The 25,046-nt window shown below is 43.8% G+C and overlaps 1 protein-coding gene across 1 annotated transcript in view; it reads left to right on the top strand.

Annotated features, from left to right (window-relative positions):
• arfgef3 (ARFGEF family member 3) overlaps positions 1–25,046 on the top strand; it is a 59,542-nt gene that overhangs the window by 8,933 nt on the left and 25,563 nt on the right. Inside the window, exons 6-17 of the mRNA XM_085476965.1 lie at positions 15,566–15,682; positions 17,458–17,503; positions 18,425–18,509; positions 18,914–19,018; positions 19,129–19,253; positions 19,579–19,826; positions 20,037–20,149; positions 20,374–20,506; positions 20,850–21,442; positions 21,555–21,907; positions 24,285–24,451; positions 24,794–24,959. Coding sequence (XP_085333091.1) covers positions 15,566–15,682; positions 17,458–17,503; positions 18,425–18,509; positions 18,914–19,018; positions 19,129–19,253; positions 19,579–19,826; positions 20,037–20,149; positions 20,374–20,506; positions 20,850–21,442; positions 21,555–21,907; positions 24,285–24,451; positions 24,794–24,959 — 2,251 coding nt within the window. The remainder of the gene's footprint in view (positions 1–15,565; positions 15,683–17,457; positions 17,504–18,424; positions 18,510–18,913; positions 19,019–19,128; positions 19,254–19,578; positions 19,827–20,036; positions 20,150–20,373; positions 20,507–20,849; positions 21,443–21,554; positions 21,908–24,284; positions 24,452–24,793; positions 24,960–25,046) is intronic.

Genomic DNA, 25,046 nt, shown 5'->3' with positions numbered 1-25,046 from the left:
CTTCAAGGTCGTCTCCTTGGGTGGCACTGCACCAGATGATAATGATAATAATGATATTAATAGTAATGATAGTTAAAGTAACCGTAGTAAAAGTAGTGCTCAATGTTCTCAATGTAAGGAGAAAAAACAGGGATGTGCTGCAGACCTGCAGCCTGGTCTTTGAGATGTAGCTGGAGTCTCAGCTCCCGTGGGTAGTGATGATCCCTGAAATTAAACTTGGGTCAAGCTGACACTGAAGTTAATGTTTGCTCTGTGTGGAACTGGTGCAGTCTGCAAGGTTTGGGACTCCCAGGAAATGCTTTTAAAATAGCAGCTGTGCTGGAAGCAGTCCAGAAGTGCTCAAGGAGACAGTTTCATTCACAAACGTTTAAACTGGGTTGTCCGCGTTGTACAGCCACCAGCAGTAAAAACACTGATGAATAAAATGTCCCTCCTGCACTTTCTTGCTCATTGTGTCAGATGTTTAGTTACTCCTCGGCCTCCTTTAGCAGTAATGATATCTGTAACAAATGTAGCATATTTGCAGCGCTGGAGGCCAGGATTACTGAATTGGAGACTCGGCTTCGCACCCTTCATTCACCCGCAGCTAGCCAGGCCCCTGTAGCTGGTGCAGCCGAAAATAGCGTAGGCCCCGCTAGCTGTTCCCCGGCAGGTCCCAAGCAGCTGGGGAATCAGGGCGGCTGGGTCACGGTGAGGAGGAAGCATAGTCCTAAACAGAAGCCCCAGTGTAAGCGCCAGACGTCTGCTTTATATTTTATTTACGATTGAGTTCATGTTTGTTTTATTATTCATAGATTCATTACATAAGTGCAGTAGTAGCATGAAACCCTGCGTGAGAGGGAAGGGGAGGAGCATGGACAGAGAGGTTAGGAGTCTCACGGTTTTCTGACCGTGTGCACAGCTAGTATTGGATAACTGCTATTTTTTGGAATTTTCATGCCTTTTTTTTGGAAGGAGTTCATTGTTACATGCTCAGTTTGTAATAAATAAAACAGTCTTCAAACCATAATGCAACTGGAAGCATTTCTTTTGGAAACCAGGAACACGCGTCAGCCATAGACTCCCCTTTTTTGAACTTGGTTTATTGGAAATTACCCTACATTTAGTCAGAAAACCTTCTTGCTCCTTTTTTGGGAAAAGGAATACTGAAAAGGATCATGTTTAGCAACACCGTGCACTGTGGATTGAAGGCAATAGCCTACTTGGAGGAAGAATCACGGTAAGCAGTGAAAACAAGCTTTGCTACTGTGGAAATTTGTCATAATGCATGAGAGTGATGAAGAACTAGTGTGTGGAAAAAGAGAACCAAAAATGACAGAAAAGGCTGTCGAGGAAAAGCTGCACAGGTTGACCCAGTCTAGAAAGGCTAAGCTAGGCCACCTAACTAGCCAAGCTAATCAGCTCGAACGGCTAATGGAAGATGATGCTAACGTGAATGCTGTTAAGCAGAAATTGCGTTTAGACTACCAAGATTCATTTGGAGAACTGTGTAAGATAAATGATAGTTTGAGAGTATTAATGCATGAGGAAGAATTTGAAAAGGACCAAAGTTCTTGGTATGAACCTAATGCTAGTCGTATTCGTGGATTTATGCAACATGTGGAAACGTGGGTTAAAGCAGCTGAGGAGCGCACAGAACAAGCTAGACAGTGTGATGCAGACATCCAGCCTTCTGACAGTGTTTCTGTGATGTCCGCTGCATTAAGCAGTAAAAGCAGGAGGCGCAGGTCAGCCGTTGGGAGCCAAGTGTCCACTGCTTCCTCAGTACGCCTCAAAGCTGAAATGGAGAGAGCCACATTGCTTGCACAAGCAACTGCTCTCAAACAAAAACAAGAGCTTGAACGACAGGAAACTGAGTTGAAAGCAAAAAGAGAGCAGCTAGATCTGCAAACTGCTATTGCCGCCTCTGATGCTAAAATAAAGGTATTAGAGAATTTTGAAAATGAGCGCTCGTCACATGTGAGTCCTGCATACCCAACGACTATTGATTCTGGATTCATACCATTACCTGTAAGTCAAACTCCAGTCACCAACACAGAAAATGGATATGGGGAATTCATGCCTTTACAAAATCACCCTATTGGTACGCAGCAGTCTAGAGTGGATTTTGCAGCAGATGAACAAGCAGTTGAAACACTCTGTACTGTTATGACACGTCAGAATAATATAACAGAGCTGATGGTGAAACAACAAAAAATGATGACATTGCCACCTTTAGACATCCCTACCTTCAGTGGTGATCCTCTAGATTACAATACATTTGTAAGCGCCTTTGAGCACTGAGTAGAGTCTCGCACTGAAAGTCCTAAGGATCGCCTCTACTTCTTAGAGCAGTTCACTAATGGACAGCCGAAAGAGCTAATAAAGAGCTGCCTTCATATGAAGCCAGATGTAGGCTATCACAAGGCTAAACAGCTCCTCAAAGAGCATTTCGGAAATGACTACAAAGTTGCTGTAGCCTACATGAACAAGGTCTCAAACTGGGCACCTATCAAGCCAGAAGATGCAGAAGCTTTAAATGCGTTTTCACTCTTTCTGACAGCTTGCTGTAACACCATGGCTGAAGTGAGTTACATGGAGGAACTTGATAACGTCGCAAGCCTGAAAGCCATTGTAGCAAAACTTCCATACAAGTTACGTGAAAGGTGGAGATCTGTTGTGTGTGGTATGCAAGAGCGAGGCGACAGACGAGTCAAGTTCAATGATTTGGTGGAGTTTATTAATAAACAAGCCAAAATTGCACTTCACCCTGTTTTTGGTGACATAAAGGATAGCACCACTGCTAAACCATTCACCATTAAACAAAACAGTAACAAGGATCAGAAAAGGGTTGTAATGAAGAAGTCATTCACCACCAGTGCCATACCATTGGACATTCAGGAGAAAGACACAAAGACAATGGAAAACACAAATTATGTGAAACCCACTCCACAGGCATGTCTGTTCTGTAACGGTGGGCACATCATAGACCTGTGTGGTAAGTTTAAGGGCAAGCCACACAACGAAAAGTTGGAATTTTTGAAAGGCAAAGGACTGTGTTTTAGCTGTTTGAAGCAAGGTCACATGAGCAAACTTTGTAAGAGAAAGGTGAGCTGTGAGGTATGTTCTCTTGCTCATCATACATTGTTGCATATCAAGAAAAGGGACACAGACGCTGACATAGAGAAGAAAACTAAGAACAGTGAAAGTCAAACAATCTTAAGTGCCTTTGTCTGTGCAGAGTCTGAGGATTGTGGGCCAACTGGGGCCGGGGAAGATGACTGCACACTTGCAATAGTTCCTGTACAGGTCAAGGCCAAAAAGGGAAGTGTAGTAGTGCAGACTTACGCCTTCTTGGACCCAGGAAGCTCTGCCACATTCTGTACAGAGACATTAATGGACAAATTGAAGATCACTGGAAGGAAAACTGACATACTACTGAAAACTATGAATGAAGAGAAACCTGTCTGTACTCATGTAGTGTCAGGCTTGGAGGTCAGTAGTTTATCTGGTGACGACTTTATTGATCTGCCAGATGTCTTCACACAAAGGACAATACCTGTAGGAAAAGAAAACATACCCCTACAGAAAGATCTCGAAAAGTGGCCTTACCTTAAAGAAGTAAAACTGCCTCGAATTGAGACTGACATTGGATTGCTTATAGGAGCAAATGTACCTAAAGCAATGGAGCCATGGGAGGTTGTAAGCAGTGTAGGTAATGGACCGTATGCTGTAAGAACCAAGCTAGGTTGGACTGTGAATGGACCTTTGAGAGAAACTGGCTGTCATGCAGACAAGAGAAACCCAGCCAAGGCTAATGCAAACCGCATATCAGTGAGCCGTTTAGAGAACCTGTGGCTTCAACAGTTCATGGTGGATTTTCCAGAGGGAAGAAAACATGATGAAGTGGAAATGTCAAGAGAGGACCATCAGTTTATGGACATGGCCATGGAATCTGCAAAACTGATGGATGGCCACTATACAATATGTCTACCTCTGAAGAACAGATTGGTCAACATGCCAAATAATCGCTCAGTCGCTGAACAACGAGCACGTAACTTGAGGCTTAAATTTCTCAGGAATGACTGCTTCCGACAAGAGTACACAGACTTCATGGAAGACCTTCTTAAAAAGGGCTATGCAGTACAACTGTCAAATGATGAACTGGCGCACAAAGAAGGAAAAGTGTGGTATATACCCCATCACGCCGTGTACCACCCTGTGAAGCAGAAATTAAGAGTTGTGTTCGACTGTGCAGCGTCCTATCAGGGCACATCCCTGAATGATCATCTTCTTCAGGGTCCAGATTTGACCAGCAGTCTCATTGGTGTTGTCATACGATTTAGACAGGAACCTGTTGCAATTATGGCAGACGTTGAAGCAATGTTTCACCAGGTGAAGGTGCCTGACGGTGACTCTGACTTACTTAGGTTCCTCTGGTGGACAGGTGGCGACTGCAATCAAGCTTTGACTGAGCACAAGATGACTGTGCATTTGTTTGGGGCCACATCCTCACCCAGTTGTGCCAATTTCGCTTTGAGGAAGTGTGCTGAAGACCAGAGTAGGCAGTTCAGAGCTGAAGTTGTTCAAACAGTATTGCAGAACTTTTACGTTGATGACTGTCTCAAGTCTGTCGCTACGGAGGAGGCAGCTATATCAATGTGTCAAGATCTAATGAAAATCTGTGCCAACGGAGGCTTCCGTCTCAACAAATGGGTGAGCAACCGAAGGAAGGTGCTTGACTCCATCCCAAAGTCTGAACTGGCAGCAGAAATGAAAAGCCTGGACCTGGATCATGGCAAACTTCCACTTGAGAGGGCCCTTGGTCTCAATTGGTGTGTTGAGTCAGACACATTCAGATTTAAGATCAACATCAAAGATCGCCCATTCACAAGAAGAGGACTTCTTTCTGTCATTGGATCAGTGTATGACCCATTAGGCATTTTGGCGCCAGCAGTCTTGCCAGCAAAGATTATCCTGCAGGAATTGTGCAGATTGAAGATCGGGTGGGATGACGACTTACCTGAGCACATAAAGAGGCGGTGGACTGACTGGTTAACCAGCCTTCCTGCTTTGGAACACTTCTCAGTTGCAAGATGTTTCAAGCCCAAAGATTTTGGAAATGATGTATTTGCACAACTACATCACTTTGCAGATGCAAGTGAGGATGCATATGGCTCAGTCAGCTACCTACTCATGCGTAACACGAGCAATGAGACACAATGTGCATTTATGATGGGCAAGTCCAGAGTGGCGCCTCTCAGGCCTCCTACCATACCCCGTCTGGAATTGACTGCTGCTACAGTAGCCATTAGGATGGATAGTGTCCTGAGAAGAGAGCTACAACTGAACCTTGCAGAATCAGTTTTTTGGACAGACAGTACGGTGGTGCTCCAGTATCTCCGGAATGAGACCACGCGTTTTCGTACGTTTGTGGCAAACAGAGTTGCAGCTATTCTGAAAGGCTCTGATGTGGAACAGTGGAAACACATCAGCACAGACAAGAATCCTGCTGACTGTGCCTCAAGAGGGCAAAGAGTAGATGAATTTATGAAGAACAGAACGTGGGTGTCTGGGCCAGATTTTCTTCGCAGTCCAGTAGAGTTCTGGCCTAACACTCCATTGAATTGTCCGGAAATCACTTCTGGTGATCCTGAGATCAAGAAGGCCACAGTAAACAAAATAGAGGTGGAAGAAAATGTTGCTCCATTCAAGAGACTGATAAATTACTTCTCATCATGGACAAAGTTGAAAACCACTCCAAAGTGGTTCCTGAAACTTAAAGCCTTACTTTGGAGTCTCTGTCAAAAACGTAAAGCGCTATGCGTAACCAGTGTGGAGAATAGCTTTGACAATGATCGACAGCTGAGGCAAAGTCAGATTGACAGTTTCAGGACAAGCTTTAAGCCTACACAAATTTCAGTGGAAGACCTGAATCAAGCAGAGCTCGATATAATCAGATTTTGCCAAAAGGAGAAATTCTCGGAAGAGGTTTCAGCTCTTCACAAGGGACAAAGTGTGAAGCGCAACAGCCACTTATACAAACTGAACCCTGTACTACAGGAAGATCTGTTGAGAGTTGGTGGAAGATTGAGCTGGGCAGCTATGCCGGAAATCGCTAAGCAGCCTATTATCCTGTCTAGAGACTTTCACATTTCTGACTTAGTCCTCCAACAGATACATGAAGAAACTGGGCATGGAGGGCGCAATCACATGCTCTCTGAATTGCGACAGAAGTTTTGGATCCCAAGTGCCAACACAGCCATTAGAAAGATCATCGCAAAGTGTGTGACATGTCGTCGCCTGCATGGGAGAGTTGGGAAACAACTGATGGCTGATCTTCCACAAGAGCGAGTGTTGCCAGATGATCCACCCTTCACCCGGGTTGGTGTAGACTACTTTGGCCCATTCGAAGTAAGACGTGGAAGAACCATCTTAAAAAGATACGGTGTTATATTCACTTGTTTAGCGGTTCGTGCAGTACACATAGAGCTGGCCTCATCATTAGACACAGATTCATGCATAAATGCAATCCGGCGCTTCATAGCACGGAGAGGACAAGTGAGGGCGATTCGCTCAGATAATGGGACAAATTTTGTTGCTGCCAATCGTGAGCTGAAGGAAGCAATCGCTGACTGGAACACTTCACCGTTTCAGCATCTATTTCAACAGCATGGAATTAAGTGGACATTTAACCCTCCCACTGCTTCACATCATGGCGGAGCATGGGAGAGGTTGATAAGATCAATACGAAAAGTGCTGAATTCTACTGTGAGAGAACAAGTTCTGGAAGAAGAATGCCTTCATACAGTCTTATGCGAGGCAGAGTCGATCATCAACAGCCGACCAATCACCAGGGCATCAAGCGACCCAAATGATTTGGAGGCTCTGACACCTAATCATCTTTTGTTGTTGAAAACAAAATCTTCATTGCCTCCAGGATTGTTTGACCAGAATGACCTCTACTCACGACGTAGATGGAAACAGGTGCAATATATGTCCAATCTATTTTGGAAGAGATGGACTAAAGAATACCTACCTCAACTTCAGGAACGTCAGCGGTGGGCCACAGCATCAAGAAACTTTGCAGAAGGAGATGTTGTTCTTCTTGTGGACGACTGTGCACCACGAAATTCATGGATTATGGGAAAGATCATCAAAACAGTTCCAGACAAGAAGGGTCTCGTTCGCCGAGTACGGATAAAGACAAAGACTAATGTTTTGGACAGACCCATCACCAAGATTTGTCTGCTTGTGGAATCTGAATGGGCTAGTGGTAAAGACTAAGCCCCTACGATGAGCCATGTGCTAGCAACCTCTGGCTCTTTCCTTCTTTCTCTCTTTCCTTCTTTTCTTTCTTATTCTTTTTCACCTGTTCTTTGGAAATGGACAGAAACCAGCCTTAATATACTTTGCAAAGCTGATTGGCAAAGTATTGGACAATTCATTTGTCTATAAATAATATTTTGTCATGTGTTTAAACATTGGATATGTCTAAACGTGGTTCATATTAAGTTTGTAAAGTTAAAAAATGTGGTAATTGTTCTAAGGCAATACATTATTAGAACAATTAGGGGCCGGTAATGTAAGCGCCAGACGTCTGCTTTATATTTTATTTACGATTGAGTTCATGTTTGTTTTATTATTCATAGATTCATTACATAAGTGCAGTAGTAGCATGAAACCCTGCGTGAGAGGGAAGGGGAGGAGCATGGACAGAGAGGTTAGGAGTCTCACGGTTTTCTGACCGTGTGCACAGCTAGTATTGGATAACTGCTATTTTTTGGAATTTTCATGCCTTTTTTTTGGAAGGAGTTCATTGTTACATCCTCAGTTTGTAATAAATAAAACAGTCTTCAAACCATAATGCAACTGGAAGCATTTCTTTTGGAAACCAGGAACACGCGTCAGCCATAGACTCCCCTTTTTTGAACTTGGTTTATTGGAAATTACCCTACACCCAGGTACACCACCAACCCGTTCATGTGTCTAACCGTTTTTCCCCACTCGGCGACACACCCGCCGGGGGTCAAACTCTGGTAATTGGCGATTCTGTTCTCAGACATGTGAAGTTAGAGACACCGGCAACCATAGTCAATTGTCTTCCAGGGGCCAGAGCAGGCGACATTGAAGGAAATTTAAAACTGCTGGCTAAGGGTAAACGTAAATTCAGTAAAATCATAATTCACGTCGGCAGTAATGACACCCGGTTACGCCAATCGGAGGTCACTAAAATCAATATTGAATCGGTGTGCAACTTTGCCAAAACAATGTCGGACTCTGTAGTTTTCTCTGGTCCCCTCCCCAATCAGACCAGGAGTGACATGTTTAGCCGCATGTTCTCCTTAAATTGCTGGCTGTCTGAGTGGTGTCCCAGAAACGATGTGGGCTTCATAGATAATTGGCAAACCTTCTGGAGGAAACCTGGTCTTGTTAGGAGAGACGGCATCCATCCCACTTTGGATGGAGCAGCTCTCATTTCTAGAAATATGGACAAATTTATTAAACCCCCCAAAATATGAGTATCCAGAGTTGGGACCAGGAAGCAGAGTTGCAGTCTTACACGCCTCTCTGCAGCTTCTCTCCTCCTGCTACCCCCCCAAAAACCCATCTCCATAGAGACTGTGTCAGCTTCCAAAAAGACAAAAAACAAACTAAAAACCAGCAACAAACAACTTAAACATAAACAATCACAAAGAAAGAACAATACAGTATCCACATCTGAACCAAAGAGTAAAACAGTGAAATGTGGATTATTAAATATTAGGTCTCTCTCCTCCAAGTCTCTGTTAGTACATGACTTAATAATTGATCAACAAATTGATTTACTCTGCCTTACAGAAACCTGGTTGCAGCAGGATGATTATGTTAGTTTAAATGAATCAACACCCCCGAGCCATTCTAACTACCAGAAATCTCGAAGCACAGGCCGAGGGGGCGGTGTGGCAGCAATTTTTCACACCAGCCTGTTAATCAACCAAAGACCCAGACAGACTTTTAATTCATTTGAAAGCCTGATGCTTAACATTGTCCACCCCAGCTGTGAAACTCAGAAACCAGTCTTACTTGTTATCATCTATCGTCCACCTGGGCCTTACACAGAGTTTCTGTCTGATTTCTCAGACTTTATATCTAATTTAGTTCTGAGCTCAGATAAAATAATTATTGTGGGTGATTTTAACATCCATGTAGATGCTAAAAATGACAGCCTCAACATGGCATTTAATCTGTTATTAGACTCAATTGGTTTCTCTCAAAATGTAAAAGAACCCACCCACCACTTTAATCACACCCTAGATCTTGTTTTAACATATGGCATCGAACCTGAACATTTAACAGTGTTTCCTGAAAACCCTCTCCTGTCTGATCATTTCCTGATAACATTTACTTTTACAATAATTGATTACACAGCGGTGAAGAGTAGACTTTATCAAAGTAGATGTCTTTCTGAAAGCACTGTAACTAAGTTTAAGAATATAATCCACCCACTGTTATCATCTCCAATGCCCTGTACCAACACAGAGCAAAGCAGCTATCTGAACGCTACCCCAACAGAGGTCGATTATCTTGTTAATAATTTCACCTCCTCACTACGTACGACTCTGGATACTGTAGCTCCTGTGAAAACTAAGGCCTCAAATCAGAAGTACCTGACTCCGTGGTATAATTCTGAAACACGTACCCTAAAGCAGATGACTCGTAATCTGGAGAGGAAATGGCGTGTCACAAATCTAGAGGATCATCATTTAGCCTGGAGAAATAGTTTGCTGCTTTATAAGAAAGCCCTCCGCAAAGCCAGAACATCTTACTATTCATCACTGATTGAAGAAAATAAGAACAACCCTAGGTTTCTCTTCAGCACTGTAGCCAGGCTGACAAAAAGTCAGAGCTCTTTTGAGCCAACCATCCCTTTAACGTTAACTAGTAATGACTTCATGAACTTCTTCACAAATAAAATTTTTATCATTAGAGAAAAAATTACCAATAATCATCCCACAGATGTAATATTATCTACAGCTACTCTTAGTACCATTGATATTAAGTTAGACTCTTTTTCTCCAATTGATCTTTCTGAGTTAACTTCAATAATTACTTCCTCCAAACCATCAACGTGTCTTTTAGACCCCATTCCTACAAAACTGCTCAAAGAAGTCCTGCCATTAATTAATTCTTCGATCTTAAATATGATCAACCTATCTCTAATAATCGGCTATGTACCACAGGCCTTCAAGCTGGCTGTAGTTAAACCTTTACTCAAAAAGCCATCTCTAGACCCAGCAGTCTTAGCTAATTATAGGCCAATCTCCAACCTTCCTTTCATATCAAAAATCCTTGAAAGAGTAGTTGTCAAACAGCTAACAGATCATCTGCAGAGGAATGGTTTATTTGAAGAGTTTCAGTCAGGTTTCAGAGCTCAGCACAGCACAGAAACAGCTTTAGTGAAGGTTACAAATGATCTTCTTATGGCCTCTGACAGTGGACTCATCTCTGTGCTTGTCCTGCTAGACCTCAGTGCAGCGTTCGATACTGTTGATCATAATATCCTATTAGAGCGATTAGAACATGCTGTAGGTATTACAAGTACTGCGCTGCAGTGGTTTGTATCATATCTATCTAATAGACTCCAATTCGTGCATGTAAATGGAGAGTCCTCTTCACACACTGAGGTTAATTATGGAGTTCCACAGGGTTCAGTGCTAGGACCAATTCTGTTTACATTATACATGCTTCCCTTAGGCAGTATCATTAGAAGACATAGCATACATTTTCACTGCTATGCAGATGACACCCAGCTCTATCTGTCCATGAAGCCAGATAACACACACCAATTAGTTAAACTGCAGGAATGTCTTAAAGACATAAAGACCTGGATGGCCGCTAACTTTCTGCTTCTTAATTCAGATAAAACTGAGGTTATTGTACTCGGCCCTGAAAATCTTAGAAATATGGTATCTAATCAGATTCTTACTCTGGATGGCATTACCTTGGCCTCCAGTAACGCGGTGAGGAACCTTGGAGTCATTTTTGACCAGGACATGTCCTTCAACGCACATATTAAACAAATATGTAAGACTGCTTTCTTCCATTTGCGCAACATCTCTAAAATTAGAAATATCCTGTCTCAGAGTGACGCTGAAAAACTAGTTCATGCATTTATTACTTCCAGGCTGGACTACTGTAATTCATTATTATCAGGATGTCCAAAAAACTCACTGAAAAGCCTTCAGCTAATCCAAAATGCTGCAGCAAGAGTCCTGACAGGGACTAGAAAGAGAGAGCATATTTCTCCTGTTTTGGCTTCCCTTCATTGGCTTCCTGTTAAATCCAGAATTGAATTCAAAATCCTGCTCCTCACATACAAGGTCTTAAATAATCAGGCCCCATCTTATCTTAATGACCTTGTAGTACCATATCACCCTATTAGAGCGCTCCGCTCTCGCTCTGCAGGCCTACTTGTTGTTCCTAGAGTATTTAAAAGTAGAATGGGAGGGAGAGCCTTCAGTTTTCAGGCCCCTCTTCTGTGGAACCAGCTTCCAGTTTGGATTCGGGAGACAGACACTATCTCTACTTTTAAGATTAGGCTTAAAACTTTCCTTTTTTCTAAAGCATATAGTTAGGGCTGGACCAGGTGACCCTGAATCCTCCCTTTGTTATGCTGCAATAGATGTAGGCTGCCGGGGGATTCCCATGATGCATTGAGTTTTTCCTTTCCAGTCACCTTTCTCACTCACTATGTATTAATAGACCTCTCTGCATTGAATCATATCTGTTATTAACCTCTGTCTCTCTTCCACAGCATGTCTTTATCCTGTCTTCCTTCTCTCACCCCAACCGGTCGCAGCAGATGGCCGCCCCTCCCTGAGCCTGGTTCTGCCGGAGGTTTCTTCCTGTTAAAAGGGAGTTTTTCCTTCCCACTGTCGCCAAAGTGCTTGCTCATAGGGGGTCATATGATTGTTGGGTTTTTCTCTGTATCTATGAAGCGCCTTGAGGCGACTTTTGTTGTGATTTGGCGCTATATAAATAAAATTGAATTGAATTGAATTGAAAATAAAATTCAGAAACTTTAGTTTTTTTGCCCTGAGTCATTCTTAGACTCAGCCTCCCTTTTGGTCTTTATAGAACATAAAAAAGTAATCCCCCGTTTCTCGATAGCTCAGGTTCGTAACTTGCTCCTTGGGCTGTTTCATAATGGATGCCTCATTCAGTTTGGTTTATATTAGGTAAAACTGATTTGGAGTCATGAATAAAAGAACGGTGTCAAATCATCTCAAGACACTAATCAGTTCAATGCAAAGATTAGACTTTACGCTGACAGCTTACTGTACAATGGGACGTTTGGTTCTAAGAAAGACGTTTCAGAACACACAGTGTTCTACAGTTCTACTGTTTATACTGAGCAGAAACGTCATGCTAGTCATTAATGTTCAGACCACCTGATCGTAGCGTGGTCGAGTGTTTTATGTCAAATGTTTTCTGTCACGTCACTTCCCCCAGCAGCAGAAGCAACATCTCCTGCAGCTAAGTGATGTTTGACGTCCATTAACAGCTCGTAAAAACCCAGTCACCATGGCGTGTTAATGGGCTCTGTGCTGTCAGGGCTGGCCATCTGGTGTGTGAGTGTATTGTATTTGCATTGGGGCATAACTCAGGGTGGCTGGAAAGGCTGTCAGCAACACTCCATTATCAAAACATCTAGGCAAATAGGGCCAGGACAGTTTTTTTCTAATGTATTTATTTATTTTAATGGAGGGATTGGCAGTGCTGAGAGATTCATGCATTGTCAAACACGGAGAGCTCAAGGCTTACGCTCCATCTCTCTAATGTGGTCATCAGTTACATGAAATGTAACCTGCCATACAACTATAGACACTTCAGATGTATTAGTGTGTTAACCCTCCGATAGACTGGTGTACCCAACTTCATGCCCTATGAATCCAACCCAGCTGTGGCCCTGAAGGGGATGGATGGATGGATGGATGGATGGATGGATGGATGGATATCCTTATTTTAACTGTAAATAATTTTCTTGTTCCCAAACATTTGACTCTTACATCAAACAGACTAACTCATTAATGTTCAGTAGACCACAGGTTGTGTGTTTTTTGTCCTGTCTCCCTTCCCCAGCTCTTCCCCACTGGTACCAAGCGCTTGCTCATTGGGGGTCATCTGATTGTTAGGGTTGTGTTATTGTAGGGTCTTTACATTACAATATAAAATGCCTTGAGGTGACTGTTGGGGGGATTTGCCACAAATAAAGCTGAAAATTGAAACCTGACTACAGGTTGAACAGGTGGCAACAGTTTAGTCATTCTCAGACTCAGAGACTGTAAATAAAAAATGGATGTAGCCACCATACTGTTACTTGTTAGTTCGTGCAGCCTCTGTCGCTGTCGCACCTGTATAATTTATAGGTGCCGCTTACTTGTGTTAGCCTGTAGCATAGCACTTTATCCCCTCGTCAAAAATATGGTCACTTTAGTTTCAAAGTGCTAATACTAATACATCGCGGTGTTTCCCCCCATCTTTTATATTCAGTAGGTTGTTTTGTAGCAACTGACCAGTGCTACCTAGAGGCAAAATAGGAATATGAGTATTTTGTTACCGAGGAGCTTTATTGATCTGTTGTTTTCTTCTTGTTTGTGGCTGTACAACACAAGCTTTTAGCTTTTAAACGTTGTATAAATAAATGTACCCTGTGCATGTACTATATGAACCCCACATTATGTAGGTTCTAATATAACCCTCAGACATGTTTGTACTTACACTAACTGGCAGCGCTTTAAAAGACAAGGTGGAGTATCGATTGCTTGCAGGAAGTGTGAGCATTAAAATTGAAGGAGCCGGAGCAACTCTTAATTCAAGAGGTACCTTGAGGTTGTTCCTTGCTCTCTTGTCCCTCTCACATGCATATTCATCCCATCTGTGAGTGCCTTATTGTGCAGGATGTATTGGGTTTTTTATTGATTGGGAGCAGGTGGTGTAAAACATCCCTGAAGCTGCCAAGATTTCAAATGTAATTAGCAAATGTGGTCTTTGTTTAGGCTCTACGTGAGGTTGGCCCTGGTAGTTCTCAGCCCCTCTGAGCTCACAGGATGGAACAGAAATTTGATAATTGGTCAAATAAATCTTGGCTTACACATTTTGTTATCAACAAGCTCTGTAGCTCTTCCATTAAACCCCACTCTTGGATTAAGAATTGTTATGTGATTTGGATTTCTGTACTGTGTATTAGGGCGATATCCCATCAGCAGCCTCCTTAAGGGACAAATATTTGATAAATATTCTGTTGGGAGCGGGCAAAAAAGCACTTACCAGGAGGTGGCTGGAGAAAGAGCCCCCAACAAAGAAAGATAGGATAGGAATAATGGAGGAAATACATAGAATGGAAAAACTTACATTTTCTTTGAACCACAAAATGGACCAATTTCTTAAAATCTGGAGGAAGTGGGAGAGATTTGTTGTAGGTGGTAATGTGGGATGATGGGTGGTGGGTTATATAACCAGAGCTTAACTAAGTATTTTCACACAACTACTGTAAGAAGGAAGGCCTGCTAAGGACGTGGTCACTGTTTTTTAGAAGGCAGGTCATAAAAGAGACTGGAAATAGCCTTCCGAATATCATCAGGGATGGACTGTAAAGTGCTGCGTGGACAGTAGCAAAAACCTGACGACATGGGACCTGTAAAGAGGTGGAGGGGAGCTCCCCCAGACCGGGCTGGTCTGACGGTTTCACTGTGCCATTATGTTATTGTCAGTGCGTATTATGTTTGTTTTTTTGCTGTTTTTGTTTTTTTCATGTGAAAAAAAAGAAAAAAAAAGAATTGTTATGTGAATTAAGATCTCCATTGTTTCTAAGGTGCCCAGATGTGACAGACAATATTTAGCAAAAATGCTACAGAAAACAAAATACTTGAAATTCCCTCCTTAATTCTATATGAAATAATTGTATTCATAATGTCTGTTTTTAATTTCATGTAGAATAAGCGCGAGAATACGGTATAGTTGATTTTAAATGCAAAAAGCAAAGCGGGAAAGCATGTGTTATAAATGGCTGTGTGTTTGTGTGTGTGAGCATGTATTCATATCTTTGTGGGGACCAAAGATTGTACGTTTACTATACTTGTGGGGACCAATATCCCAGTTCCCACAAGTGAAAATGTCAAAATGTGGTTTTAGTGTCAGGGTTACAATTGAGTTAGGGTTAGGCATTCATTTTTCATGGTTAGGGTGGGTGGCTAGGGAAAGCGTTATGTCAATTAGATGAATACCCGATGTGTGTGTGTGCTCAGCTACTAGCTAACGTCTGTCTTACCTTCCACAGATGCACAGTGTTTACTCTGTAACCTTCTAATCTGCCTGAAAGATGTCTGACACTGACAATACATCCCCTTGCCCCTGCTGCTCTCTTGTCTGGTTACCATAGTAACCAGTGACGCCATGGAAAGCTCCTATGAATCTGTCCAACAGTTCGGTGTCTGTCTGTGATGGTTTCTTGGCACAGTGCGTCATGGTTTTTCTGGTTTAGTGACATAAGAAAGACCACACACTGACAGATGTTCGTGTGTGTGTGTGTGTGTGTGTGTAGGTGTGCATCGAGACCTACATGTCCAGCTGTCACCAGCGCAGCATCAACACGGCGGTGAGAGCCACGCTGAGCCAGATATTGGGAGACCTGACGCTACAGCTCCGCCACAGACAGGAGGTCACACAATACTTTAATTATATACACACAGATATATTATACAGATGTATACAGTGGGGCAAAAAAGTATTTAGTCAGCCACCGATTGTGCAAGTTCCCCCACCTAAAATGATGACAGAGGTCAGTAATTTGCACCAGAGGTACACTTCAACTGTGAGAGACAGAATGTGAAAAAAAAAAATCCATGAATCCACATGGTAGGATTTGTAAAGAATTTATTCGTAAATCAGGGTGGAAAATAAGTATTTGGTCAATAACAAAAATACAACTCAATACTTTGTAACATAACCTTTGTTGGCAATAACAGAGGTCAGACGTTTACTATAGGTCTTTACCAGGTTTGCACACACAGTAGCTGGTATTTTGGCCCATTCCTCCATGCAGATCTTCTCGAGAGCAGTGATGTTTTGGGGCTGTCGCCGAGCAACACGGACTTTCAACTCCCGCCACAGATTTTCTATGGGGTTGAGGTCTGGAGACTGGCTAGGCCACTCCAGGACTTTCAAATGCTTCTTACGGAGCCACTCCTTTGTTGCCCGGGCGGTGTGTTTTGGATCATTGTCATGTTGGAAGACCCAGCCTGGTTTCATCTTCAAAGTTCTCACTGATGGAAGGAGGTTTTGGCTCAAAATCTCACGATACATGGCCCCATTCATTCTGTCCTTAACACGGATCAGTCGTCCTGTCCCCTTGGCAGAAAAACAGCCCCATAGCATGATGTTTCCACCCCCATGCTTCACAGTAGGTATGGTGTTCTTGGGATGCAACTCAGTATTCTTCTTCCTCCAAACACGACGAGTTGAGTTTATACCAAAAAGTTCTACTTTGGTTTCATCTGACCACATGACATTCTCCCAATCCTCTGCTGTATCATCCATGTGCTCTCTGGCAAACTTCAGACGGGCCTGGACATGCACTGGCTTCAGCAGCGGAACACGTCTGGCACTGCGGGATTTGATTCCCTGCCGTTGTAGTGTGTTACTGATGGTGACCTTTGTTACTTTGGTCCCAGCTCTCTGCAGGTCATTCACCAGGTCCCCCCGTGTGGTTCTGGGATCTTTGCTCACCGTTCTCATGATCATTTTGACCCCACGGGATGAGATCTTGCGTGGAGCCCCAGATCGAGGGAGATTATCAGTGGTCTTGTATGTCTTCCATTTTCTGATGATTGCTCCCACAGTTGATTTTTTCACACCAAGCTGCTTGCCTATTGTAGATTCACTCTTCCCAGTCTGGTGCAGGTCTACAATACTTTTCCTGGTGTCCTTCGAAAGCTCTTTGGTCTTGGCCATGGCGGAGTTTGGAGTCTGACTGTTTGAGGCTGTGGACAGGTGTCTTTTATACAGATGATGAGTTCAAACAGGTGCCATTCATACAGGTAACGAGTGGGGGACAGAAAAGCTTCTTACAGAAGACGTTACAGGTCTGTGAGAGCCAGAGATTTTCCTTGTTTGAGGTGACCAAATACTTATTTTCCACCCTGATTTACCAATAAATTCTTTACAAATCCTACCATGTGGATTCATGGATTTTTTTTCACATTCTGTCTCTCACAGTTGAAGTGTACCTCTGGTGCAAATTACTGACCTCTGTCATCATTTTAAGTGGGGGAACTTGCACAATCGGTGGCTGACTAAATACTTTTTTGCCCCACTGTATGTGCACACATTAACTAGTAGAAAATTACAGGTAGATAAAAGCATAACGTACAGTACCGCATTTGTTTTGACACTGAAGTGACAGTAAGCATGCCTCCTGTGTGTGTTCCTCTCCAGGGTGCAGATGGAGACGAGGTGACTGCACCGCCGCTGCAGAGACGAGGTACATCACTGCCAGGGGTTTCTCTCACCTCTGCAGCTTCCTTTGTCAGCTGTAGGGATTTACTTCTCACCTCCTAATATGTAATATTGCATATGAGCACAGCATTTCACTGCCTAATATCTTACTATGAATGCTGCAGACAGGACCATTGTAGGGTATGAGTGTCCAGCAGAGACTAAATAAAAGCCTTAAGATCACTCTGACCTAACAGGAAGCTCCCTGATTGCCAGTCCCGCTCATGTTCACGCTGAATTGGCCCCTGCAGTACACACAATAAAACGTTTTTGTTCTGGTCAAAGCAGATGGCTGCTCCTCCCTGAGCCTGGTTTTCTTGAAGGTCTCTTCATGTTAAAAGGGAGTTCTTCTTCCCCACTATCACCAAGTGCTTTCTGAATGCTGGACTGGGGACATTATTGCCCATTTTATGAGTGGCATGTGAAAGTTAAAGCATCACTGGTTGGTGGAGGCATAGAGACACTAGTTTGGCCCAGCAATGGTGAAAATGTCCAAGTTTAGTTTCTTGTGTGAGTTCAGCATTAAAGCTTGCGAGCCACTGGTGGCTGTGGGCTCTTTGTCATGTTTAGTGTGCAGCTCCAACTGTTTTGTAGCTGTTATAAAGCCACTGTAATCACCAATCTCCTGGTAGTAAGAAGCAACTTCGGAGAGAGACTGGCAGGGCTGCTTTTATGATACCATAAACAGTCAAATGCACTGTTTCGATAGATGCCTCTGCAGGCAGAGAGCCAAACAGGTTCCAGTGAGGGAACTGATTTATTCTGCTTCTTAGAGGGGAAACTGAGAGAGAGGAAATTGGGAAAGCAATGATTTTTTATCACTTCATGTACATAGTGGCGAATGATAAAGCAGGAACCACAAATTAACCTTTTTATGGTGCGTGTGGGGGGGGGTGGCTTTTTGCAGATATTTCTCCCACCAGCCAAGCTCTGTGTGAAGATGTGGTCACGGTTCTGACCGTTTTCTGTGAAAAGCTGGAGTCAGTGGACAGGTAACGCTGCAGATTCTCATTGACTCACTAATATTCTGTTATATTTCTCTTGTCTCGATATGGAGGTGATAATTCAGTCAGACTGATCCAAACACAGAAACAAAAACACAGATATATGATTTTGGAGCAAAGGATGGGCCGACGTCACTGATAATCACTCTGCTTTCATTAGTGTTTCATCTCCTTTCAGTGTAAGTAATGAGAACAAACATGAAGGCGCCCAGGAAAAGGTTGAAAAACTGCACATAGTTTAGCTGCTGTTTAGCTCATTCGTGTGGTTTCGTTTTAAATGTCAGCTTTACCACATTAAACAGTGTTTGCATGTTTCCTCTGCACTTCTATGGTTTCTTCCTGGAAGCTTCCTAGTTTAATACAGTAACCATTTCTTTATTTTAATCTCCCAGTGATAACCAGCTCCTGCAGCTACTCTACCTGGAGTGCATCCTTTCTATGCTCAGCAGCTGCCCTCCCACAATGCACCTCTTCAGAGGTTTCACAGACCTCGTGTGGTAAGACTCACTGAGTAAAATTTCATCAACTGGTCCCTCACTGTTGTCCTAATTGGAGTTGATCGTAGTCCGATGTAATCAATAAAAATCGCTAATGTTCCTCTTCCCAGGAAGCAGCTGTGCCCATCCCTGGTGGCAATCATGGGCAATCCCGTCAATGACAAAACTATTGCTTCCCACCACGGCTACTCAGCGGCATCAGACCGAGACCGCCTCTCAGAGAGACTCAGTTTAGGTAACTGAATTTACTAAAGAATCCGCTGTAGGAGTTTGTCTGTTTTTTTGCAACAATTTGTAAGCGAATATCAGTGGAAATTAATCTCTATCAGGAATTCAAGCGCCAAGAAAGGGGGGAAAATCAATACCTAATTACTGATCGCTCATAAACGGAGCCTGATGCAGCTATGAAGATCACGACTGAAGCTAACAGTGTGAAAAGTGTTGGTTTCCACTCACTGCTGCAGGAGTTTAAGGAGACATGAGTTCTTATAGGAGGAAGCTTTCTATCAGCATGATTTCATGGGTTCAGCTTCATGCCCCTCTTTGTTTTGTTCTCCCAGGAATGGGCCAGGAGGTGGACTCCTCCTGCGGAGGACTGTCCGATCAGGGCAGAGGTTCTGGCTGCTCCTCTAGCGCCCCTGCCAGGATTGCACCGGTAGTGCGCACAGTTTGCTACATTGCAGCAGAGCTGGTGCGTCTGGTGAGCTGCGTCGAGTCAATGAAACCGGTGCTCCAGTCGCTCTACCACAGGATCCTCCTCTACCCTCCTCCTCAGCACCGCACCGAGGCCATCCGCATCATGAAGGAGGTGGGACAAAGACATTTCTCTACGTTTATAATATCATTTTTCACTGACAGGCAGCCTTTTGCTAATCTTTATTCAGCAAAGTTTTCACAAGTACCTCCGAGGATCATGCACTCGAAGGGGTCCAGTAACAGTTTGACATTTGGGATAACCTGCCTGCATATGTTTTTAGAACCATGTCAGCAAAAGCTTTAATGCTTTCGTCTGTGGCAGATTCTGGGCAGCCCCCAGCGGCTGTATGACCTCGCCGGTCCCTGCATGGCTGAGCCTGAGACCAGGAAGCGATCATTCTCAAAGAGGAAGTCCCACCTGGACCTGCTCAGACTGTTAGTAACTCTTAACTTTGTTCACTTGGTGTTTGCTCTGTTTCTGAAATTTAACAACCTGAAATCTGTCACCCAGGGATGTTTGTCCGTACTCTTTGTTTTGCTGCACATTGTTTCAATCGTCACTCGGTCCAAATTAAAGTAGAAATCAAAGTAATGTGTTCGCTCACGTCATTTGGCGATCAATCCTATACTGAGCTGTTTGTTTCTGCTTCCCGTGGCAGAGTGATGGATGGGATGACAGAGGCTTGTATGAAAGGAGGCATCGAGGCGTGTTACTCCTCCGTGTCTTGTGCCTGTGCCCTTCTCAGCGCACTGGATGAGCTGTCACAGGGCCGTGGCATCCAGCCTGAGCAGGTATGCAGACAACACACGGAACCACAGCATTAAAGGGCCATTCTGGGGTTTAACGTATTACTTATTTAAGTAGCACTTTTGTGCATGCAAAGGGTTTGGATTTAGTGTTCAGGCCAAAAGAAGGTCTCTATGTCACTGTGTAACCCAGTGATACTTAATGCATTCCTAGCAGTTAGTTTGACAGCCCTCAACCAATGAATGAGCAGCTCTCTCGGTGGCCGTCCATCATTAAAATGTTTGTGGGATTTTGTTAACAAGTGACAGCTCTTGGGTCTCTGAATCAGCATAATATGGGCTCTGGTGTTGATTACGTATAAAACGGTAACATAGCTGCGCTCTCCAGGCTCGGCTTCTCCTCAGACGACTGGACGATCTGAAAGATGGAACCGAGTCGACACGTGAGTCCATGGAGATCAACGAGGCTGACTTCAGGTGGCAGAGACACATCCTGTCCTCAGAGCAGCCTCCGTGGGACCCCAGCTCTTCTTCCTCCAATGTGGCCACCACCGGCACCACTGAGCGTAGCCCTGACATCAGCATCAGGATCACCACGGAAACGGGCCAAACCACCCTGGATTTAGAGGTGGGAGAGCTCGGCCTCGCTGTGGGCCACACCAGTCCGGAGGAGTGTGGAGAGGACGCTCGTCTCCCTTCGCCTTCTTTCTGTGGCGATCAGGAGGAAACCAAACACGAGCCGATCCCCGTGCCCAACCAGGGAGGCCAGAAGGAGGAAGGAGGGGTGCCCACAGGGGAGGTGGAGGGAAGAGGAGAGAAAGAAAGAGGTGGAGGCGGAGAGAGAGGAGGTGCAGTTCCTCCAGATGTGGTGCAAAGGAGTCACGCCCTCGTCTACCCCGACATCACGAACTTCCTGTCTGTGGAATCCAGGTCTCGGTCGCACCACGGAGGAGGGTCACGATACAGCGAGAGCAACTTCAGGTACTGCTGTTTCTCTAGTTGCTGAATTGAAATTATGATAAATAGTAATTAAGTAAAGAAAGAATATATAAATAATAAAAACAATCTCATGCTTCTTCCTGCTGCCCACCAGCATGGAGGAGCAGGACCTGTCACGGACAGAGTTTGACTCGTGCGATCAGTACTCCATGGCTGCCGAGAAAGACTCGGGGCGCTCTGACGTCTCCGACATCGGGTCCGACAACATGTCGCTGGCTGACGAGGACCAGCAGTTGTCCCGCGACTTCCCAGGTCACCGCTCCCTGCGCACTGCCGCCCTGTCCCTCAAACTGCTCCGCAACCAAGAGGCTGACCAGCAAAGCGCCAGACTGTTCGTGCAGTCTCTGGCTGGACAGTTGCCCCGCCTGCTGGGGATGTCCACTGCCACGGAGGTGGACATGTCGCTGCAGAACTTCTCTTCCACCTTCTGCTCTGGACTGCAGGCTGGTGAGTGAGGGGAGAAGGGAGGGAGGTTAGATTTACTGCAGTGGAGTGATTCCTGTTCTGCGATCTGCATGAGTTTGCTACTCAAACACACACATATTTGCTCAGGGAGGAGGTGGTTCTCCCTGTTTAAGTAAATATATTACACTGCAGGCATGCGCTGGGAATATCAGAGTGCAAAGACAAGACAAATCTCTACTACTGCAAGAACTCAATGACAAGGAGACACGCTAAAAATCAGTTTAAAGAATAACATTTATTGTTTCTTTTTTTCTACAGTAGATGATCTAAATGCTGAGGTTCTCAACATTTTTGTGGTCATGGTTAAATTACATTTTCCAAAGGTCCCTTCCCAGTCCTAACACACCTTTAGTTGGTCTGATTAATAAGATTTCCTCACGCTCACGAACAGCTGCTGTGATTTCACAGCAGTCGTAATGCAGAACATGTCTGCACAGCTGACGGAGGGTGGGTGCTTTGGGGATAAAAACTCTTCAGAAGAAAAATTACGTGGAAATGCCACACTGCCTCGCACACTCCTGGAACATTTATGATATCATGTTTCAGTCTGTCAACCCATCAATCAGGCAAATGAGCCCCATCTCCTTATCCCATCGTCCAATCAGAAGACTGCTGAGATTAGTCTGACTAATGAACACCTTGGCTGCACATTCATTCAACCAATTAGCAGAGTTAGTGACGTCACAATGCACAGGTTCTCATGCTAATGCAGTTTTTTCTGCTCTGTGAGTGGCTCTGTTACTGCATTTTATATTTATTTACATTTCTTTTCATTTTATTTGACCTCAAAGGTGATTATTTTTTGTAACTGAGCGAGGTAATAAAAATCTTGCTTTGTTGGACGCTATTGAGAAGTTCATTCTTTGCTGAATCACTGTTAGTGCAAACAGTCATTTTCTAGCCGTTTGCATAAACAGCTAGCTTTTCCAGCTTTTTAGCTAACACTACTTAGCTTTTAGCTAATGCTAGCTCCTCTATAAGCCTGTTTCCTGTGTCTTGACTGACAGGTCTGTAGCTTCTCACTGTTGAAGGTTCTCCTGAGCTCCTCCATAAATACATGAGATTGAGAAAAGAGTCTTAAAGAGTTTTTTGGACACAAATGCTTTTTTAAATTAATGTACAATATATATGCATTTTCTAAATCACTCTAAATTTGATGATTTAGAAATCAAGACCATTACCTGTGGGGTCGGGGAACTGCCAGAGAACTTCCAGCCTGCCTTGTCTTATTTTTTTCTAATTTCTTTCAAGCCCATCTGTGTTTTTACCTCCTTATAATTAAAACAATAAAAGTTAAAGAAGATGTTTCTGTTCTTCACACCTTCAGAAGTTAACTCTGGTTGTTCCTTCTAATAGATAATAGTGACAGTCGGGGTACCTGAATGGATGCAACGCTCTTTTCTTTGAAGTTTCAGTAAAAATCAGCTGTAGCAGAAAATATTGCATCTCAAATAAACAGCATAACTGTGTAGTGGAAGAAAACATCAAGCTTCAGATGCGGTTTTCTGTATGTGTGCGCTGCTTTGAGGAAACCTGGTAAAATATTCAGGAGCTTAAATGAGTTCACTTTCGGTTTCTGGTGCAGATTGGGCTTCCTCTCTGTGGCGGTGTCCTGTGTGGGTCGTGGGTGTTGTTGTTCTTTCATAAACTCTCTGGTCTTGTTCCATGCTTGTTTTTAAAACCTCTAAATGTCTCGAATATGTGATTAAAATCCCCGTAACATTGTTGTGTAATGTTTCTTTTGCAACAGATTTGGCAGGCGGTACTTCAGATTAGTTTTTTGTACTTTTTTATAAGAGCATCAGTTTATTATCAGTACAAATTTCTGTTCTGACTGCGGTGCGGTAACAAAGACCCTCTTGTATGCACAGGTCGCTGACGTCAGGGTTTTGCTGGCATGGATTTTGCTTTTTCCTGTTATTTGTCATCGGTGTGTAGTTTAAATGCAGTATGTTTATTTTCTTACAGTTATTAAAGAAAACTTTTTGCCTTACAGTCATGACATCCATCGCTAAGAGCAGCAAGCCTGCTGGGAGTTTTTACATCAGCAGAGCAAAATTATGACTTAAATGAAATGTTACGCTCAGCTGACTTAATGAAATAGTTTGGACTTTAAATCCCCAGAGCAGGTTTTTGATTAAAACACTTCAGTCGCCTTCAGCCAACAGATTGTATCTCGCTGCCTGCTCTCACCTGCACACTCCCTTTCATTGGCTCTCTCACTGTCTCAGTTTTCTTTCTTTTTCACTTGTGCTGTAGGTGTTATTAATTCATATATAATCCGTCACATTTGACCTCTGAGAACACCGACACGTCCTCTACAGATGTAACTTGTAATCCTAAATCTGTGTCCCTGCAGGCGGCATTCACTCCCCAGGTTTCGAGACAGGCGACACTCTGAGCTGCCAGTCTCTGATGAACGCAGACGGCCTTTACCTGGTGTCTTACTACGCTCTGCTGCTCAATCTCAAACTCTGCTGCTGCGGCTACTACAAGCGGCGAACGCTCACGCCCGTCCTCAGCCTGGTGAGAGCGAGATTCGTTTCCTCTGATCAGTTTTCTCCGGTGTTTAAAGACAAAGATTCAAAGATAAGAAGTAAAACCAAACCAATGCAACTACATCCTGTAGTTTCAAAGAATCCTCTTTGTGCAGCATTGCTTATTTAAAGGTATAGATGTATCTTTGTGTTCCTCTAGCCACACAACCACCCAACTAAATACTGAATCAGCTCTACTTAGACATTTAAGCTACTTCAACTTTATCATCAAAAGTACAAGAAAATTAAAAAAAACTTCCCGCCCTGAATATAACAGCACTGAATTGGATGCAGTCACACTGAATGGGTGGACGTTTGTTCTGTTGTGCAGAAGGAGTTTGTGCGTCTGATCCAGAGCAGCGGCGTCCTCGTGGTTCTGTCTCAGGCCTGGATCGAGGAGCTTTACCACCAGGTGCTGGAGCGCAACCTGCTGGCTGAGTCTGGGTTCTCGGGTTCTTCAGAGGACCACACACTGCCGCTTATCACCATGCTGACAGGTACACACACACACCTGTACAGTTTCTACGTGCTCAGCTAGTCTCCACACACTGGCTCAAAAGGCCTCTCCATAACAAGGGAAAAAT

Source organism: Copadichromis virginalis, linkage group LG13 (assembly GCF_057382275.1).
Source record: "Copadichromis virginalis isolate Kocher_CV1m ecotype Utaka linkage group LG13, C_Virginalis_male_GT1.1, whole genome shotgun sequence".
NCBI classification, from domain to species: domain Eukaryota; kingdom Metazoa; phylum Chordata; class Actinopteri; order Cichliformes; family Cichlidae; genus Copadichromis; species Copadichromis virginalis.
The sequence above is the reverse complement of the archived record's forward strand: the minus strand, read 5'-3'. Positions and strand labels throughout refer to the sequence as shown.